At 33.3% G+C, this 22,388-nt stretch overlaps 1 protein-coding gene across 3 annotated transcripts in view; it reads left to right on the plus strand.

Annotated features, from left to right (window-relative positions):
- The window catches only part of CSMD3 (CUB and Sushi multiple domains 3), a gene marked incomplete at its 5' end in the record, with an annotated part of 631,488 nt that overhangs the window by 240,825 nt on the left and 368,275 nt on the right, over window positions 1–22,388 (plus strand). The window contains 2 exons of one of the 3 annotated variants that reach the window (XM_082045128.1): window positions 6,283–6,591; window positions 18,526–18,603. The exons of 1 other annotated variant lie outside the window; for it this stretch is intronic. In XM_082045128.1, coding sequence (XP_081901254.1) covers window positions 6,283–6,591; window positions 18,526–18,603 — 387 coding nt within the window. The remainder of the gene's footprint in view (window positions 1–6,282; window positions 6,592–18,525; window positions 18,604–22,388) is intronic. One more of the 3 variants, XM_082045129.1, reaches the window with a different exon arrangement.

Here is a 22,388-nt window from a genome sequence, read left to right on the forward strand (position 1 = left end):
ACAGTCCTTGGACATCTGAAAGAAGAACGAAGATGGAATATAGTGATTACTCTTATTTAAAATTATATATATAATTGTAACCACCTCTTTTTTTTTTTTAATGAAATATGCATTTTATTTTTGCTTAAGACTCTCAACACTTCTTTCTCAATTATCCATTACAAAAGGATAGAACATCTTCTTGCTATTAAGATACACAGAAATATCCCCTTCTAACCTCATTAGCATTTTACTATAGTGAGTCCCACTTAGAGCCATCTGCATTAAGGACCTTTGGCTTTGTTTGGGAAGTCTGTGGTTGGATTGTATGTGTTACCAGGACTAATAAAATCCTGCATCTTTAATTCATCCTGAATAAACAAGATACTGAATATTTAGTCTCACATTTTGAACTCAATCTGATTCTCAGGAATTAATCACCAAAACTAATTCTAATGAATTGGAATAGCTGCCTTAGATCCCATTTATCTGGTCTTATGAACAATTTGCCAGTTTTCATCTGCTCTTTAACTGATGAAATTTAAAAAAAAAAAAAGTGTATTTAGAGGGCAGTCATAAATGGGCCGTACTCTACCTGGAGTCCAGTAACAAGTGGAGTACTGCAGGGGTCCATCATTGTACAAGTTCTGTTCAATGTGTTTATCAATGAGCTTGAATCTGTGACAGAGTGCAATCTCAATGGATCTGCACATGACACCAAAATGTCAGTCAACAGTCAATATGCTTGAGGACAGGGTTGCCATCCATAGGGACATAAACAAGCTGGAAGAATGGGCCAACAGGAATCTTACGAAACTCAACAAGGGCAAAAGCAAACCCCTGCACCAGGGTAGGAAATGGCCTGCCAGCAGGACTGGCTGACAGTAAGGAGCTCTGCTGAAAAGACCCTGGATGTTGTGGCAGACAGCAGGCTGAGTGTGACCCATCAGTGTGTCCTTGCAGCAAAGAGAGCTAACAGCATGCTAGGTTATATTAAAAGGAATGTAGCCAGTAGATCAAAGGGAAGGATTATTGTCCTTTATTCAACACTCCTGCGAGCACGGCTGGAATAGTGCATCAAGTTTTTGGCCCCATGAGAGGAAAGATGAGTTCCTTGCTGGAGCAAGTTCAGTGGAGTATCACCAAGATGGTTGGGGGCTGGAGCACTTCCCCTGTGAGACAGAGGGAGCTGGGCTTTTTCACCCTGGAGAAGAGGAGAAAGCTAAAAGCAGTTTCCAAATGTCTTCAAGGGGGTTATTGGAAAGACAGAGCCAAGCTTTTGATGGTGAAGCATGATGTGAGGATGAGACACAACTAACAAAATTTGAAATTAGATCTTCAAGCCAGATATAAGCGAAACTTTTCTTCTGTAAGGACAGTCATACATTCGAGCAAATTGCTCAGGGAGGTTGTGCCATCTACATCCTAGGAGGTTTTCTCCAGACTCAACTGTATAAAGCCCAGAGCAATTGGTCTGACCTCATGGCTGACCTGCTTTATGTTGTCATGAAAACAAGAAACCTCCCGAGGCACATTTCAACCTGAGTTATTCTATGATCCTGTGGATAAAAACACACTATAGAATGCTCACTCTTTTTTGAACAGCTCAACTCCTAATCAGCATGGTATTACTAACCAATGGTCAAATATATAGGATTAGAACATTTGTTTGTTCATCGGTTGTCTCTGAAATAAAAGCCAATTTAGAAAATCTTTAAAACTTTTGCTGAATACTTCTTGAAAACTCAACTTCTTTAGCTGCATTTCAGACATTTAATGGTGAGCTTTCAACTTAGTCAGGTTTTGCTGGCTGTGCTTTCAGTTTGTGGAATTACAATATTTGACTTGTAATAACAGAAGTTATAGCTACATACTTCATGTCAAAGGTTTATTTAAATATGACATTGTGCTGGAAATAGTTTTTTTCTGTCTAGTCAATGGTTGATATCTGAAAACATGGTAATTTTGTAATGTCACACTGATACTTTAATTTAGTAAATTAATTAATTTTCTTTAAAATACTATGTATTTGAATACAGCTCATTCTCAATCCTATCTTGTAAGATAGAATGGCAATTAAATATTGGTAGGTAATTATGTTTTATGAAAAAAAACTGCAATCTTAAATCATGTGTTAATGCATGTTGACTAATCACCAATAGTTTACCTTGTCGGAGCTTGTGGAACAGGAAGGGAAAAACAAGTCTGGTTTAATAAGAGACAACAGCCATAGCTGAAATCTACCTCTTAATCTGGGATTGAACAAAATACATTAACATGGCACAGAGCACAAGCTTCTGAAATAAGTATAAGACTCAGGTTGTCCTGTCTGAAATGAATTGATTTTGGTTAAGAAAACAACTTATTTCTAAAGTGTATAGAGATTCAAATTAAGATCTATAACAAGAATTGGTTTTGTCTGATTTTGCTTTCCAACACATATGAACTACTGTGACTACTTTTTTACAGACCTACAGTTTCTAAAAGTTAAATTTTAATATAGTGTGGGCACATTCCTTACAATTCACATGAATACATTTTAAATAACTGTACTGATTGGAGAGGGAAGATACATTATTCCGGCATTCCCCATTTTAAACAGAAACTCTCCCAAGTCATAATCTTCTAAAAGGGAAGAAAAAAAAAAAAATCAGTAAAAGAATTTTCACTGTATTAGATACTATTTTCTGCCTTATTATTTTTTTTTTTTTTTTTTTTTTTTCTGGTGAATGCTTTTGCAGAGTGGGCATCTGCCTGGGTTATTTTATTCCCTTAGGGATTACTTGTAAAAAGTTAGTCCATTATAATAATTTAAATGAGATTTACCACTATGAGTTTATCTGGGGTAAATTTTCTTTGCTGTCGTGTTTACAACAAGAACCCTATCTATACTTGTAGCATATTGCGTGTACAAAGTGAGTGCATCTAGCACAGATTCATAATCTATTTTTGGAGCTTTGTCTCAGGCAAATGTCAAAGGCTCTTGCCTCTTTCATTTACTAAAAATGATCCTGGAATCAGGAGCAACCTCCACTCCTATATAAATAGAAAGGCTTATGGGTCTTCCATATGTTTGCATTATGCAAAGTTTTAACAGTTACAACACTTTTGAGTAATGGTTCATTCAGACTAGTTTTCTGAACTGAATTGCTCATCAGCTTGATTTCCATCCACTTCTACATAGTTGTGAATTTTTATGTGCAAATACCTCTTCATATCTTTCCTCACATAAGCAATCTAATTTGACACATACAAGGTCCTCAGTTTTACTGATTTTAATCTATTCTCCATCCACAGGGACTCACTTAGAGAAATAGCTGTCCAGGTCAGTAGGTCTCAGACTGCTTTAGTCTGAGCTGGTCATGTTCCTTTTGTGAACTCATGCCCTGAGCAACAATTACTATATTTTGCCTCCACATTCTTATTGCTGCTTCCCATGGTGCAGCCTGACAGTTCGTCAAACCTCAAGTTATCCCAGTTGCTGATTGTGAATTCAAAGTGATGATCTACCTCTGGATTGAATTCAGCTGACAGAAAGTGTTGGTTAAAATTTCATCCAAAAAGCAGAAATCAGTCTTCCTGTCTTCCTTCTTGTACCATTTTTCATTGCCAATTTGTCTTTTTCTTTTTTTTTTTTTTTAACCAGAATATTAAAGGAAAATAATATCTGTGGTGTTCTTTTTCTTAATCATATAAGAAATTTTTAAAAATAGCCTCTTTGACAAACTGAAATGTCAGTTTTGACTGCAGATGACTGAAGAGGAGAGTATGTTAAATTACCCATGCAACATAGGTATTTCACTTGGTCTAAACCTGTTTTCATAGAATCCTAAGACATCAAAGTTGATGCTTTTGCAGATTATAAATTGTATTTAGGCAAACACGAATGCATCTATTCTATGCAGTAGCTGATACTTACCAGATTGTTCATACATAACTTTAATTTTGTCTTAGAATCTTCCATGTAAATCATACCACACTGTTTATCTCTTCATGATCTTCTGCATGAGTTCTTTTTTGTAGTTTAAGTGGATATGGAAGCCAAATAAGTTATGTGTTTTGCTTGAAAGATGCCTCTGTATCAAAGTAGTACAGTACTTTCATTGTATAAGCTTTGAAGTTTTAAGTAAGCATAATTCCTCTTGTTTTTTTCTGTTGAGATGAACTTTCTCTTCACTTGTTTTTGTTTGAAGGGCTTTGCATCTTTAAAGCACTAGGACACAACATGCCATTTGAATGTGATTCTGTATATAATTTTGCTTTGAGCTCGATAATGGGAGCAGGTGACTGTTCTTATATATTTGCTTGCATGATAAAGGTGTGTCCACATAGATTTTGCTTCAATAGTAGTGGTTACATGACATGCAATAGTTGTCCTTGCAAGAATCATTGCAATAATTACATGCAATATTTTTTCTTTGTTTTAATCAACATCATACTCTTCCAAAATATCACTTGACCATGCATTTGTTTTTCTGTGTTTTAATCTTGATACCTGTCTGTCAAAATTTATTCCATCCTGAATCATAACAATTCAGGTCTCTGATATTATTCATTGTTGTGACAATTTTTTTCTTTTATTCTGAAATAAAGAATAAAACATGTCTAGGTCTAATTTTAGTTACTTGTAATGCTGGCATCATAGGACAGTGAGTAGTTTTGGTTGAGTCTCTGACACATAAACCTGGAGTCTTACCTGACACTTTTAAGGCTGTTTACTTTTACAGGGAGAACAACCAGCATATGATTTAGAAGTGCTGTACTGCAGAACAATTATTAAGACATTAAATGTAAGATAGCTAAAAAAAAATGCTTACCCACAGCAGCTCTACAAGTTCTCTGTATTGTGCTAAAGTATTCTGTTATGGTAATATTTTTTAATAGTATAGCAAAGTAAAGCATTTTCAGCCTAACATTTCTGCAGTAAACAAAGAAGACTTTATTAGAAAGACTATTTTTGACATTAGGACCTGTTCCCTTTATTTATACAGTACATTTGATAAATCTGTCAAGAGTTTTTATATACTTTGTGCATGAAAGGTGCTACATAGTGCTCAGTTCCTCTGGGAGTCTTATTTCCATTTTCTAGTGTACAGGTTCTTCTAACAGTGCAAGAACTCTGGTTTGTTTCCATCCTGTCATCACCCACTACACTTAAAGGTTGTGTCTCAAAAGTCTGTGTGGGGTGACAGCTCAGAAATAAAAAGAGAAGTGTCTCTATTATTGTCTCAATGACTGCTCAAGAGCCCCTTGATCATTATTATGGAATAAAAAAGCCATGTTTTAAATATACTAGTATAACGTAATACAATTCATGCTACATCAACTTGGTTTATGCTAATTATTATGAATTTTTTTATACATTGCCCAGTCAATTATTCTTTCAAGATGGAGTTGCTACTGTGTTAGAAGTTTTAAATGCTCACAGATGAGAGACTTGGCCTTTTGGCCATTTGTAGCCTAATCTGGGGAGTGGGGAAGGTTAATAAAACATTAAAGATTCCCTCATCAGTTATATAGTTTAGCTACTACACATGTTAGATTTGTATCTTCATATTTTCACAAGCAGTGGATGCACAATTTTTTAACTCATTGAACATTTTGTGGGTGGGGTTTTTGAGTTATATAATCTGGCATATTACAGGAATAAAAGAGCAAAAAGAGAATTACAGATGCTGCCTTTGTCCAATATCTAATGCAGATAATTATGGTTAGATGTGTTTGTTAAATGTGTACCTTTTACTATCCATCTACCCTTGGCCTTGTATCAAGTCTAAATGAGCTTTTAAAGCCCTGCCAATCTCTGATGAAAAGGACTAAATGTATGAATGGATTGGGCAGCCTTATTAGCAGTTGGAGTACAGAAGCTTTGGCTGCTACCTAGGTTACTACATAATGCTGCTGTATCACTCCTCGATAGGGTAGTTATCACTTATCTACATGTGGGGTCTGTTTTAATGATATAGCTGTATGTTTTTCTCTAGCCATGCTGATTTCAGGACTGAATTTTCAGGGGTGGAAATTAAGTGCTGTCATTCCAATTGATACAAAAGTTTATACTATACATATTTAAGTACATTTAAAAATGAAGTGTGTAATATCACTATAATTACAAAATGTTCACTAGCATTAAAAAAAAGTCTCAATTACTTCAAATTTTTAAACAAAACATATTGACTTTCCTCTTTTCATGTCACTTTTCTTTACTATGTTAAATAGAGGGAAATTTAATCTGTTAGGTTGATCAGGAAAACATAATTCAAAAGAAAGAGTTAGCATCCAGTGCTACTATGTGTCCCACAGGTTCTTCCACTTTGATCAAAACTGCCTCCACTGGTGAGTTAGAGGAGCGTATTGCGGCCACTACTGGTGCTATTACTGTTGCTAGCACATCAGCTGATGTTGCTGTATCCAGTGCAGTGATCACCCATAGACAACCTCCTGAAGAGCAACAAATGCAAGCTATGAATATAAGAAAATCAATTCTGGAATCGGCCACTTCCAAGGAAGCACTCTCCCTTCATCAAGCAAACTTACAAAGCACAAGAAGACGACCAAGAAATGCTGAGCAGATAGAAAGAACTAAAGAACTTGCAGTTGTTACTCATAGAGGTATTGGATATTATTTTACTTGTGCCCATGTAGTTACAGAAAAATAATTTGTATAAATTAAAAGTGAAAGGTCAGTTATCCATTCAGGAAAAATAATTGAATCAAATGGGAAAGGGATTAAACCTGCTTAAAACTGAGTTCTAGTGGCACAGCCAGATAGAAGCATGAAATGAATAATCGTATTGTCACAGTAATTTAAATTAATTTGGTGTGTATTATAAAAAGACAAAAGGGAAAGATAAGGAATTTTCTTTTGATGCCACTTTATAGATTAACATAGTTTTTTCACTGTCAAACCTAGTGTAAGATCTGATCAAGGTTTTGACAATTGAGATTAAAATATTAATCTATTCATATGTGTTGAGGCATAATCAACTGTAGTATTAAAAATTTGCCTTATAAAGAGCTGTCTTGTTCTAAACTAATGGGTGATGCAGCTGTAACCACTTTGCTTTGTTTAAATCTTCAGCAAAATTTTGGCTTTTAAAAATGTCTTTACATTTTTATTTTATCTAACATGATACCAATGAATGAAGAAAAGTTTAGAACACAAGGGAATTCAGTTGCAAGTACTAAAGCAGTAAAGCTAAACATTTGATATGTTCCTGTATTCAGAAGATTTAATCCATATGCTGAAGTACTTAGAATGAACATCATTTGTAGTATAAAGAAAACATTATTTATTGTGTTAAAAGGTAAATGCCAGTGTCTAAAACATGTGGCAGAGAAACAGCAATGCTGGAATGTCTTAAATTAACCAGCACAGACATTTAGAAACAAATTGCATGTGGTACGTTTTTACATGTACACAAGTTCAAGTAAGAAACAGCTTAATTTTGCAGGTTAATTTTGTTGAATATGATTTATTATATATTTTTAACTTTTATTGTGTGCTAATCCATTGTTTCATGTTAATCTATCATGCATGAAAAACAGATGAATACAAATATATTAAGAAGGAACATCTTTTATAGACCAAAGAATTTGTAGAAGTGTCATTATATGGTTGATATTTTCTAAAGACAACTTCAGATTGGAATCTGTTTTTCTGCTGGATCAGATAGTGTCCTTGTGTAAGTTATTGTAGCTTCATTTACTAACACGTATTATGCATTCACTTCAGAACACATTTTCAGCTATGAGGGATTATCTGAGGGCCTGTAATAATCTCTTCTAATTTAAAGATGTGAGAGTGTACTAATTCGGAAGTTACATTTTACAGTAATTGTGATGTACATACAGTCTCTTCCATTCCCTGTTTCTAATCATTACATTACAATGTCTTCTCCACTGTTTTCTCACTGTAATTTTCTTTGACCTATCCTTTATATAAGATATGGGTAAGGCACCTACTTCTGAATTGTTTTATTATATTAAAATGATAAACCTTCCATTATATTAAGAAAAGAAAAATACGGAGACCAAGACACTGCCAAAATAATGTTATGTTACTTATTTGTCACATATTAAAGTGGTATTACACATACTAAAAGGCATCACAGCCCACATGCAGATGAAAGCAGTCTTGTATAGACCTTACCAGAGAAGACAGCCCATACCTAGTTCTCTGTGCAGTTTATTCCCTCATGCCACATTTAAACTCCTGATTTTGCTAGCATTCTTTATACAAAATCCATTAAATATTTTTTACTTTACCATACTCGCAGAATATTATATGTATGTATGCTACTAGATTGGGTGTTTGTATACTGAACAAAAATTTCCATTTTGCCTTGGCAAACGTCTGTATTTGACAGTATAATTGTAACAGCCTTGAAAACATATCAAATTGACCCTTCTTAAAAAACCTGTAATTGTCTTCCCTAAAATATTCCTCATTACAAAGGCACAGACATATTCTGAAGGAATGTTTGTGAATATAAGACTATTGTTAATTAACTTGAAGAAATTTCCATTATGGGGAGATATTCCACAGGTGTTTCTATGGAGTTTTCTGCAGGTTTCTATTGAATTATTTTCCCTTCTCTTTGCCAATGAAATATGCACAAAGGTATGAAGACTACTTGTCTTGCCTTGTATATAAAATTACTATGGAACTATAAGAGCTACTTAAGAAGTTTACAAAAATTCATTTTTTGTAATTCTTTCTCTACTTTATAGATATTAAAAGTTAGGTTTTAATCTGGAAATATAATTTTTCCTGTGTTCTTGATTATAATTTAAGAATTATCCTCCCAAAGCTATGCAAATTAAGTAATACTCGAAAAGATAAAAGTGAATATACTAAAAATAATTTATTAGAACTTACTATATCATGCATATGTATATTTAAAATGGCAAAAGTGTAGCATGTAGTCTTCACTGTATTTTTTTTTTGAGAATGTTGCTAGTGAGATCAGACTAGTCTTGTTTTATGTTACATTAGTATTGATGAAAAATGATAACTATAGGATAAGAGTCAATTGGCTTCCACAGGATTGTTCTGCGAATAAGATCTCTCAGAATGAGTAAACAATAACAATATTGTTTTGTTTCCTAAATTTATATTTTTTTAAACTCTATGTGTGAAAGAAATGTATAGAGAGAGCTGGAAGTGTCTATTCATCTACAATTAAAGTTCTAGGTAGAAATCAATCTACCACACTTACTGTCTGGACTTCAATAACAACTATAGGTTGTGTCAAAAGCTGGCTACAGAATTTTTTTAAGCTTTATGTTGGAAATCACAGAAGAGGAGTTTGTGTACTGACTATTTAAAAGAGGAAAAAGGAACCCTAGATGCATTTGGTGCACTACTTCCAGTAGAAGCAGGGAAGTACAAGTATCATTTAATAAGGCAACAGTGAGATCTCATGAGGAATATTGTACATGATTATAGTTCAGATGAATAAAAGAACTACAATGGTGTTACTTTGTTCTGATCATCCCACCTTACAAAAGAAAATGTAAGACAGCATGAAAGGGTAAATATTTCAGTAAGTGAATGGCAGTATGTGTAGAACTTAAATAAGGACAAATGAGTAGAAAATATATAAATAGATACATTAGGCAGAAGAGCGGGAAGAGCTATTGTTATTCGAGCCTTATATTGATAAAGCCTTCCGATAGAAGGACAGAATAGATTAAAAAAGCTTACTTTCAAGATGCAGCTTGATTAGCTAATGAAAAATATATTTAGATATGATAGCCAGAAGAGAAACATAGTGTCTTTTGGGTCCTGAGTTACAATGAAGCAAATCACTCAAACTCAGGAAAGTTAATCTCTTCCTCCAGTAGAGAGAGAGAGAAAAAAAAAAACAAACACCAAAAAATTAAGAAGTCCCTAACCACTTTCATCCAGTTACTAGAAGCTTCAAATACCACGCATTCAGTAGCAATTCATGTGGATACTAAAACCACAGTTTCTGGTACATTCTGTCTTCTTCTAATGTTACAAACAGGAAGGAAATAAAAAGTGGGGTTTTCCCCTTGTTTATTTTCTGTTGAAACATTTAAGTACTGGTAGTTTGATCATAACTACATTAGTAGCGGATAATCTAATGTGTTTATTCAATTTAATTTTCTTGTAGTTCTTGCAGTTCTTAAGTGTTCTTTATTATATTTTACATGTTCACTTCTGTAATAGATATTTGTTTTTTGACATGTTATGTCTTTGTTTTCCCTCAGTAATTCAGGTTTTCTTATTTTAACCACACTATGCAGATATAAATCAAGTACCTTGTAGTTAGAATATAAAAGATAACTTATCATTAGTGTAATTATACTTTAGCTTAAAAACATATTTGTTAACCATAATTGCTTTCTTTTAAATAATTATTTTTTTCCAAATTAGAGAATTTGAGATACATATAATGTAGAATATATTAGAAAAACTGTAATTTTAACCAATACCAATATATAGAATAATATATATATATACCTGTAACCTGTATTAAAAAAAAAAAAAAAAAGTTTTATCAATGCATTTTCTGACTAACTTTAAATAGTGCTCCTCATTATTGCACAGTGATGAGCATGAGCCAGCACTGTGCCCTTGTGGCCAGGAAGACCAATGGCATCCTGGGGTGTATTAGAAGGGGGGTGGTATTTCGCGAGAGGTTCTCCTTCCCCTCTACTCTGCCCTGGTGAGACCACATCTGGAATATTGTGTCCAATTCTGGGCCCCTCAGTTCAAGAAGGACAGGGAACTGCTGGAGACAGTCCAGTGTAGGGCAACAAAGATGATTAAGGGAGCGGAGCATCTCCCTTATCAGGAAGGGCTAAGAGAGCTGGGTCTCTTTGGCTTGGCGAAGAGGAGACTGAGGGTGACCTCATTAATGTTTACAGATATATAAAGGGTGAGTGTCACGAGGATGGAGCCAGGCTCTTCTTGGTGACAACCAATGATAGGACAAGGGGTAATGGGTACAAACCGGAACACAGGAGGTTCTACTTAAATTTGAGAAGAAACTTCTTCTTAGTGAGGGTGACAGAGCACTGGAACAGGCTGCCCAGGGAGGTCGTGGAGTCTCCTACTCTGGAGGCATTCAAGACCTGCCTGGACATCTTCCTGTGTAATCTCATCTAGGTGTTCCTGTTCCAGCAGGGGGATTGGACTAGATGATCTTTCAAGGTCCCTTCCAATCCCTAACATTCTGTGATTCTGTGACTTTATTGTACAAAGTTGTTCTTTATATTAATTGGTACTTAACTAAGGAAATAAGATATTTTTATAAATTTTAGTGAAAATATTGTAAAGTGGAAGGGTTCCTCACATCAGTTTGTTGACAAATAACATAGCACAGTAAAACTTAAACTTCCATTTCTGCTCCATGCTAATCATGCTTTTCAGTCAAGAGAAGAGGAGGGTTGTTGTTTTACATTTAGTGGCTCATCAGTGTATTTTTAGCTGAGATAACAACCCAGTGAGAAATTTTCAAATGCATATTAAATTATACAGTTCTCTGAAAACTGTCATAGGTTTTCATCTATGGATAACAAATGAACCTGAAAAGCTGCACAATTAAAAAGGTAATGCATCTTATTGAAATAAAATCAAACTACATTAAATTTGAATATAAATGGGAAATGCACACATTAGGTTAAAATAATATGCATATGGCATGTTTCATTAAAGTATACAGTTATGTTCATTGAACTATCAGAGCTTTTCATTTTATGGAGAGACTTTTACATTCATCCTCATTTGCATTGTATTCCATTCTGAATAAAACTATTTGACTGTGGGGTAACACTAAAATAGAGCCTGTTGTCAGTAAAACTAAGATACCTGAAAGGAAATAAAAAGTCTAATTTTGTCTATTTAATAGATCATAATGAACAGTAACTTTGTTTAAGCATTTCTACCTTTAGCAAGGAGTCAAAAAGTAATTTTCACTGTTTTAGTAATCCTATTTATTGTGCAGCACCACATCATGTTTAAAACATTGTAGGGTCATTAAACAAATATTTATTAAGTGTTGTACTAGTGCAGTATGTTAATGCACTAGTTAGTAATACAGTGCAGTAATTCAGTACAGTAATGCTGCAGCTGCAATAATTTTTAGTGTAAATCTTCCATACGATCTGCTTTGACCAGGGCACTTAGGGTTGAAAGGGGGGAATGATAAAATGACTCATTAAGATGAGCTCATTTAAAAAGCAAAAAATGGAATAGTAGGGAAATTGGATGGTTCACCACTTTATAGTGTGATTGTTCATCTTCTGAATGGTTCTTCAAATTTAAGAAATCATTAACCTACATAGTTGATGCTGTATTACAAAAATTTATGAAAATTCATGTCCTCTAGTGCCAACTTTCAAGGTTCAGAAAGTCTCTAAAAGATAGTGCTACATCAGTGTGTTGGGTTACAGTGAAGTTTATTTGGGTAACTGCTATTTTTGTAGATTTTTAATGTAAATTTATGCAGCCTAAAGAGTCATAACTTAAAAATGAAATAAGTTGCTATATCTTCCCTTCCCCTTTCACCACTCCCCCCACAGGACCCCCCATAACTTGTGCAATCTCTTGAATTGGTGATCCCTAAGATATCTGGATATCTAGCACTTGTGTTGCCAGAGCTTGGAGATTTTGGATAACTAGTTGTGTCATATGCATTATGAACATGAAGGGTACAAAAAAGAAAAAAATCAACTGACCTGTACATAAACAGTACAGTAAGTTCAGCATATTCAGGCTGCACATGTGCATCAACTTCTTGAGAAAATGCAATTAATTAGACCTATGCCCAAGATGAGCTGGAAGTGTCGTGCATTATTTTTTTGGCATATCTGCACATAAGCACCAAATGTTAGAAGTCCAGGGTATATCAGGTGTGGGTTTCAATCATTAGAAACAGCAGCTACTGCAAATAAAGTCTGCCACCTTCAGCTATTGAAGTTCTTGAACAATCACTGAATTACTGGTTCTGCACCATTCAGAATCAGTTCTAAACTGTATTCCAAACAAACATATTGTTTCTTCAGAAGGCAGTTAATGAGTTAGTTACTCATTATTTCTAGGATAACATAAATCCAGCCAACATACTTATTGCAGAAAATCATGTCATTCTGAATCTACAAGTGGTTTTAATATCAGCTTGTGTTCCCTAATATCTGTACCCAATACAAAGTAAAAAAAATAGTATTGATTTCTGTTTTCTAAAAAAATAGTAGTGTGATGGGAAGAATTTGAGAATGTGAATTCAAAGGAAAGTTTAATTTTCTCTCTCAGTCTTGTAATAAAAAGAAAAAAAAATTAAAAAATCTCTTGAGACAACATAGTCTCTAAGACTTTTACCCCATACCTTCTCTTAGCAGATATTTTTGTTTCAGATACTGTCACACAAAATCCTTTGCAGTTGGCTTTAAATAAATGTCAAATATGAGAAACAGAAAAATACAGACATTGTGAGGAAGCACAAAATCTTGCCTTTATTTCTGGAGATATTACATGTTCTCTAAAACATGTTATATGGGCACTTATGTGTGTGCAATACAAGCATTAGGTACAGTCATATAAGCAATCTACTGCCTTTTTTCATATAATATCATATTTCTGCAGATGTCATTTAAGAAGGGATGTGTGTGCAATCTTGAAATAATGGCTTTGATATTATGTTTTTGTTCTCTATCTCCCTTAGCTGAATAGTAGTGATTATAATGTAAGGAAGGTTCTGAAGAAGGGAGGGGCTGTTTCAGTGTTTGAACTGCTTTGAGCTACATCCAAGAGAATAAGTATATAATGTTAGAATAGGCTGAAGTTTCCATAGTTAATACTCTGTATAGTTACTTGTAGTAATGCAAACTGAGTGCCTGTAGAATGGCCACGTTTTGGCCGTCACCATTTTAAATGCACCTTATACTTGGCTTAAAAGTTTACAAAACATAGACAAGACAAGCTGGACAATTTCATTACATAAATGCTGTTCCATAACTGAAATAAATAAATAAATTTGTCGGTTGTCAGTGTTTTAAATAGATATCCATCACATGGCTATATACCCCAATACTTCCACACTGTAGAAGCAAATTTCCTGCCTCAAAATCTATGCTTCCTGTAGCAATCAGGATTTACTTTTTGAATGAAACTAAAATTGTGTCAATTGAACAATATTTTCTTCAGCCAAAATTAATTTATAGTGTCTGAGAGCTTGTATTCAAGGTTACTTCAGAAATTATACCTCTAAGTGTTTCTTTTATAATATACATGCTTAAAATATATGCACATGTATTCTTGTTTATCTGAGGTCCTTTTTAACACAGTACCTAGCCTGAAGAGTAAAATTCAGTCATTGTCTATATTAGTCCTTTCTCACAAATGTTTGTGTGTAGTCTGTATGCATATGAGTTTGCATATGTACACAGAATCACACAACCTTTTAATAAAAAAAATAATTAAGACAATATTTTAATTTTGCCTATATGTCTCGAACTTTGCCTGTAAGGGTTTGAAAATTGCTTATCTTACAAGGTCAAAAACTTCAACAAAATGATTCTGAACATGTTTCAGTTTACATATAAATTTACTACATGAGAAATGTACATGAGTTTGGTCTGTCTGTTGGCTGAATATTAGCCCAACTGTCTATCATGCAAAACTCCTCACCTACACTTTTTTCATTACCAGGACTGTTCATATCTTTCCCTCCTCAATAGTGTTGAGTTCCATCTTTCATATTTGCAGAAAACAATGGGCCAACTAACTCTAGAAAAAGTTACATAGATAATAATTTATTACTCTATATTAAAGCCATTTGAATAAGAAAAAAAACATGAGGGGTGTTGAGCATAAAAACCCAGGTGGATGTCTAAATAGTTTTCAGGTTTTCAAGGTTTTTGACATAATCTCTGATTCAGTGTCACACAGTTCTGATGCTACTGTTTACATTTCATCAGAAAATCGTATGTATTTAAAATAGCATTAAACAGAATTTTAAGCCTCTCCTTGCATTATAGAACTGCTCAGGTGATTATGTCATACAGGTATTTTTAAATTTTTATTATCTTTAAAATAGATTTTTATAGTCTTTCCAATTACTTAATTATTGATATGAAAGTGATACTGAAGATTTATTCTGTTGTAAGTGTAATTAAGTTTAATTTCCTTGATCTAACTTTTCAGTTTTATTTTTGGATTTATTCTGAAAGGGGTTGAAGGACAGGGCATGAAAGAAGCTTTGGGTTCACACCTGTTTTAATTTATGTAATATTATTCCCCAAAGCACTGGAGAATCTTATTGCTACCTTCCATCTACACCAGTATGCCTTCTCAGGGGTATCCTTCTTTTTGGACTAATCTATTTCACTTGCTGTTGGCTGTTCAGAAATATGAAAACATACTAGTCTGACCATATTTAGCTGTTTGTAGCATTATCACATCTGAACTATTTATCTTGAGAGAAATGGTCATATCAACGTTTAAACTCATCTTGTGAGAAAGTAGGTGTCTGAGGCCAGATTAATTGAGCCCCTAATATGTCTGTTTCTCTTTGTGGAATAGCTTGGATGTGTACAACTACACTGTCTGCTGACGTGAATCCATTCTCTGAGACTTCTGAAAAGTGAAAACCACTTTCAGAAGTTACTGTGTGCTAAAACTGGTTTTGAACAGTCATCATTTTCTCACTGGTTTCCACATTGGCATCAGCAAAATAATGCCTAGTTTACCAAGTATTAAAACATATATGTATTGTGTTTTGGGTATGGGATTTCTTGGTGGTGGTAGGGTTGTTTCTATGTATGTACATGCAGGTGGAGCATGACACATAGTTTAGTGGTAGCATGTTAGGACCAAATACATTTCTGTAACTAGTCGACAGTGCATTCAGAAAGTACTGTTCAATAAATTAACATACAAAACCCAGTTAAAAGTAAAATTCTTCTCTTGTAAAGATGCTTCAGAGATCTTGAGTTACTTGCTTTACTGGTACTATTTAATAGCCTTGGCAAAGTGATGCAAATAGTTATAAAAATCTCTGTTTTAAATGTGCTCACCGAGACACTCTTGTAACTATTTCCAGTTTGACCTTAGATTTTGTGAACTCTATTTCTTGTGTACATAAACTATGTATGTGCCATTCAAGTGTTTGAGGATGAGAAGAAACAAACAAAAAAACCCAGATAATTCTTTAATGTGTTACACTGATTTCTGAAAATAAAGGACAAACATCTCCCTAATGTGAGTATTCAAGAACATCCCAGCACCTGAGGTCATGTACTCAAGCCCACTCCCATTTTACTTAGGTGTTGGAAGAATAGTTTGGCCTATATTCTAATTCATGAGAAGTCATTTAACACTGGTGCTCAGAGAGGGTCAAAAGAAGCTTGCAGCTGTACTCCTACATGAATATTTATGTATAAATAGCATCTTAAAAATCTCACACAATGATGAGAGAGCATTACTGTTATTCCAGTATGACTCTACCATGTGAAGGTCCATGACTTCCACTGGGGATAGAATTGCTTCTGGACTTCAGTTTATTTGTGAGGTGGGGAGGGCTTCTGGTATCAAAGTTTCAAAGATATATTAAAAATATAGTATTTTGTGGCAAAATATATGTTGTGTTCCTGCAAGTAATATATTCCCCAGAACCATAAGCAATGTTTATAGATTGCATTAAGATGATAGACAAGGAAAGTTACATTTTGCCTATTGAGTTAAAAGTTTCTGTGTATTTAGAAGAAAGTATGATCTCTTCAATCAGAAGTGTAAAAATATTTATCATCACATCCTGTATCTCTCATATGAATTGTCTTTCTTTTATGGGTGCTGAATAATTCTTTGATGATCTACTGTCTGTCTTTCCAGGTTTACTTGTCTTAGACCTCTAATCTCTCATGTTTCCTCAGCAGTATTTTCTTGTAGCCAACATAAACCATCTTCCGTATAGCTTTTAATCTATTAAGTCTCTTGAGTATAATGTACCTAAAATTAACCTGTATTTAAAATTTAAAAATGTTTAGAAGGTCCATTTTTATCTATGGTTCATTGCTCACTGTTAGAGTGTATTGTAGAAAAGAGGCACTTAGTTTAATGACTGAAAGAAAAAGTTTCTTGTGCTGTTCTTGCTTTATTCTCTCTTACATTTTGATATCTGTAAAATTTTGGGTTTAGTCTCTTTTTATTAGTTGTTCCATTTCAAAAATATGTTGAAGCCACATGGTTTGCCTGGACTAACTGTCTTTATCATAAAGCCAGCTCAAAATAAGGAATTTTGCAGACATAGTTCAACTGTGGGTTTAGGGGTGAGGTGGGAGCCAACTACCTTCTATATCATACTTTGCAAATAACAATTTTCAAGCTAGAAAGAGGACCAGCTCCAGAACCAACACCAGAACAGTGGACTGCATTTTTTTTTAATTTTTATTTTTAATCCAAATCTCTGTAGATAAAATAGAAAAATAGCTTGGAATGTTTAATTTAATAATGAATTTGTTTTCTTCTATGATGAAAATATTACCGTTTTGTCACAGATAACAAAATTTCAGTATTTCCTGAAAAAATATTTATTATTCTGTACTAAAGCTAGGAACATAGCTAAGGTGGATTTTGAAAACAACTAGTGGAGAAGTAATCTGGGTGCTTATAGATCTTGAGAATGCATGCCAATGTGTTACTTTTAAAAGGACTTTTTGTCTACTAAAACATTGTAATATTTTAGCGGTTACCTCTGTTTTCTCTTTTTCACAAAAATAATACTGACTTTTAATTGAAATTTTAAAAACTGAAGTAACAGGTAAAATATGTAAGCTTTCCTACTGCTGATTAAATATTTTCAGAATATATGTGGATTAAGATATGTCTTGTATTGCCTGGATGCTTATGGAATACAGATCTGAGCATGTATATTGGATTTCAATGTGCTTTCAGTAGAATGTTGTGGACAACTCTTTTTTCCTTTTAAATTCTGCCACTGAAAATAATAATTGAATTAAAATTCCACAAAATATCAGCTGTTTAAAAAGGTCATACTAATTTTTTTAAAAGGTTGCTGACTTTTCAGTTCACAGATATGATAGTATTCTGTACTTTTTTTTTTTTCATTTTTTTTTTAATACAGGGGGCGTGGGATAATCACAACTGTTTCTTCACACAGCAGAAACACCATATAGGATTGAACAGTTCAACTATTTTAGATCAACAAATCTATCATTCTTTTCATATTCCAGGTTCCATAAATGTGTGACAATATTTTACACAACTATATAGTTTGTGGAAATAACCAATTTGGCCTTTTTTTTTTTTTTTTAATTGCTTATGAGGAAGAACAATTAAACTAAAAATCCTACTTGTTTCCTTTGTGAGATGTACAAATTGGTCTTAATATTTTGTTTTGTAAATTATTATATTTTCCACCAGAGGTACACAATATGAGCTTGTTAGGTAGTCAATACTCTAGTTTGTATGTACTTCCATGATAAAATTTGTCAAATGAAATTAACTATTTTAGACTGTATTGCCTGATACATGTTTTTGTTTGTTTTTTTAACTAGTGAAAAAGGCCATAGATTTTAAATCTAGAGGATTTAAATTGTTTCCAGGGAAAGACAACAGCAACAAGTTTTCTATCTGTGAGTGTACTCCTTTTTTGTTACTTTTTTCTAGTGCAAGAGTGAAGTTTGTGCTGTTTGTGTTGTTTGTGTGTTTTCAAAATTGTTTACGTATTTCTGATAATATAACTGACTTAAATCAGTTTCTCCAGTCTGCATGGTGAATTTTTGAATATGGTTCTACTCTAAAGACAAGCTTTCTATAAGTTTGGCATTGTAGAATGACATAGTATTTCATCAGTAATTTCACATTAAACTTGAAGTATTTACAATGAAATAAGTGTTCAGCCTCCTAGATGTCAACTGAAACCTAGCTGTGAGCAGGAGATGTTATTTTAATTGAAAATTAGAACTAGCAACAAAAGACTATACAAAACAAAACCTATTCTCATTTTCAAATGTGCAACCATGTATTTTTTAAGCAACACATGGGGTGACTTTCTGATTATTTTTTTTTTTCTTCATTATCTTTGACATTTTGAACTGATTGACTAACTGTAGTTTTAGAAACTCTGGATATACTTAGTACCTTCAATTTTAATTACAGAAAATAGAAATTGAAAGTGCTCGGCATCTTACAAGTCCAAGTCCTGATTAACTCATAAGTGCGAGTCAGACAACTTTCTAACATGAATTAAACAAGTATGACTCTAAATACATTTAAAAGGCTGTCTTTTTAAATGAATGTGCCATTTTTATAGAGTTCCTTTTCAGACTAGAACCATATTTTAAATATTTAGAAGTAATTGGTTGAAATAAAGGTGGACTAAATGCTTAGCCTATGTCTTCTTATACTTCATTTCGTGATTCTTCACAGGAGTCAAAAGACTTGTTTTGAAATCTGCTTAGGTTGGACAAATTTGCACTAATTTTTTGTTTAAAGTGTCAGTGATGGATTCAGTTTCCAGAATTTAGTAAGGCATATTGGTGTAACTTTTAATGCATTTTTCAGTTTTCAGTTTTAAGCTGTCAACAAACTAGACATTATTATTTTTTTTTTTAATAAAAAGGGGTCTTTAAGCAGTATGACACTTTAACGTTTACCAAGTCAGAAAAATAAAGCAAAACACACTTCTGTTTTTATAATGTAGCATATTGCCGTATTCAGTTTTTCTGTAAACTGCATTACCTAGATAGTTCCATAAGGGATTTCTGGTTTATTTGAAATCTTCACATCAAGATATTTAAAAACAAGTACCTTTTTAGTACATATGGGGTGACTGGAAAATGGAATCTTTTATATAACAAAAAATAACAGTAAGATAATTACAGTAGTGTTTATAAGGTTTATAAGGTACATCACTGAGGTCTCTGTCTGAGAATATTACAATGGCCAATAAAATAGATTGTTTCTCATAAGTCTATTTTGCACAAGTCATTATGTATTCCGCTATATAAACATTAATAGGAATTGCATATTTATAGTGAAGTACAAGACACTTGTGATGTCTAAAGGTGATTGTTAGTGATGAAATATATATTATATATATTTTTAAGTCTTTATATAATTTCATATGTTATGATATTCTATGTCAAGCTGAAGACTTCCATAACTTGTTTTATTGGTTATGCAGAGTAGACTACCTATATGAATCAGTAACAAATGAAGGTGAAAACCTTGATGTTTTGTACCTTTAGTGATCATAATCTCATCATAAATGGATACCTAAGATTTTATATTGTAATCTAGCATTTGGTTAGTTAGTCACTTTGGTAGCTGAGGCATATGAAGAGCTGGTATTTCATGAAAAGCTTATGTATTTAGCTGTTGACTTTATCTAAAATTTTTTACCTCAGCCACATCTGTACTTGCATTATGATGACAGGTAGGATCCTTTAAAAAAAGGATGACTATCTTTCAAGTGTTACTTGAAATAAGTTGAAATAAGAAAAGTGAATAACTGTTTTACATTATGTCTTGTATTAGCAAAGTCTTTAGAAATTATCATCTCTATGTCTTTTCCCTATTTTACTTTTTTGAATGCACCAGGTATATAACATTAAATGCTAATGCATAGGCAACCTGCATGTTGTAAAGCCAGAATGGTAATATTTGATAGGATTATATACTTTGAGACATTAACTTCATTTTGCAACTGTTGAGATTAACAAAATGAATCATTGCGGGACTTAATTCTACCTCAATTAGAACTCTGAAGTTTCTTGCACCCGGTTTCATAACCAGACCATGAATGAATGCTTTCCCTGGAGGAGCCTTTAATTTACTACAGGAAACTGTTTCATTGCTTATTGTCATATGGATATCTGGGTATAAAACAAACAAATATAGACAGATAGACAGATATCTAGGGAACTACATAGACATGTATTTCATTAGACTCAAAAATCAAGCATCATGTCTGGAAAAGGAATGTCAATACAAAAATAATAATATGTGCATTTACTTTTTGCTAAGTACTTAACAGAAATCAGAATGGATTTAAGCCTGTTCTTAAATGTATTTCTGATTTGGGATCAAATCAGAAATCAGTTTAATGACTTCTGCTTATAACCCTTTCTTCTGAATTTTTACTGTTACACATGTCTTAATTTAATTTTGTCACTGTAATTATTTAATTGTTTTTATTTAACATAAGCCTTCATATTTTATTTATTAATATTAATAAATCTGTAACATATAATTTAAAAATCCATTTCATATAGTATTTTTATAACTGAATTTTATATAGAAGATGTAAAAAAAAAAAAGGATTTTCAAGCTACCATTTTTGGTAGAAGTTGGTAGAAGTTGAAGTATATAATAGTTCTTGTGCTTTGAAACCCAGTAGAATATTCTTTTTTATATGAATATTCATTCTATTAAGTGTGTACGGGGAAATAAAATCTACAAAAATAACATAATTGTTTGAAATATTAAAACATGAATTACAGTAAATATAATAGCTCTGTTTAAATAATATTCCTTTTTTAGACTTTCTTCTGTGTGCATAGGTATACGTCATAGCTCCAAAATGTCACCATTTTATTTTAATTTCTTTGATATTATTATCATGCACTGTGAATAAGTTCCTAGATATAGTTTTAACTTAAGTTTAGTGTCAGAAAAGTTAGACTGCCACAACACTGAGGTGTCTTTTTCCCTATTTGTTCTCAAGTATACTTCCTTTCCCTCTCTGCATTGCTTAGTGAATCCTAACTGTCTACCCAAAGCTTTAAGATCTTTTCTATATATACAGGCTACTTATGATGATTCTGAATTTCTCATGTCTTGATATAGGCTTTGGAACTATAGAAAAGCACCCAGATATTTCAAAGAGAGAGTTCTAATTGCTCATCCAACCAGTTCCTGCTAGAAGGCTTTGTGAAATCCTCTTTGTGGGATTATAATTGTCAGAGATATGTATATTCCAACAGTAACAGGAATTTGGGTTTCTATAGCTAATGCTTTCATCACACCTACAGGTATGGGGAGAGGAAAACATGGAAAACCGTTAATATGGATGGGTTCCAAGGAAGAGCCCTCCTGGCTCAAAAGTCTCCTGACAATAGAGATGCAGATGAAAAGACATTGCCTTTGTTTGCTATTAGAACAAGCTTGGACATGGTACAGCTTTTTCGAGACAGAGGAGGAAAAATACTGTTGTTCCAGTTGACAAGGGCTGAGCTTGATAGGTTTTTTGAGCAGTGTGCTAAGTTGAGACATTTTCCTTTTAACACTCTGCAACATTTTCATGTGGCCTTTGGCTTCCTAAGGGGTACCGAACAAATTCTTCCCTTTCTGTGTGTGTAAGAAGACAAATTTCAAAGAAGCGAAAACCACCGAGTATTCTGAATGTTATTATCTT

This window comes from Streptopelia decaocto (genome assembly GCF_964273445.1).
Source record: "Streptopelia decaocto genome assembly, chromosome: 2".
Classification (NCBI taxonomy): domain Eukaryota; kingdom Metazoa; phylum Chordata; class Aves; order Columbiformes; family Columbidae; genus Streptopelia; species Streptopelia decaocto.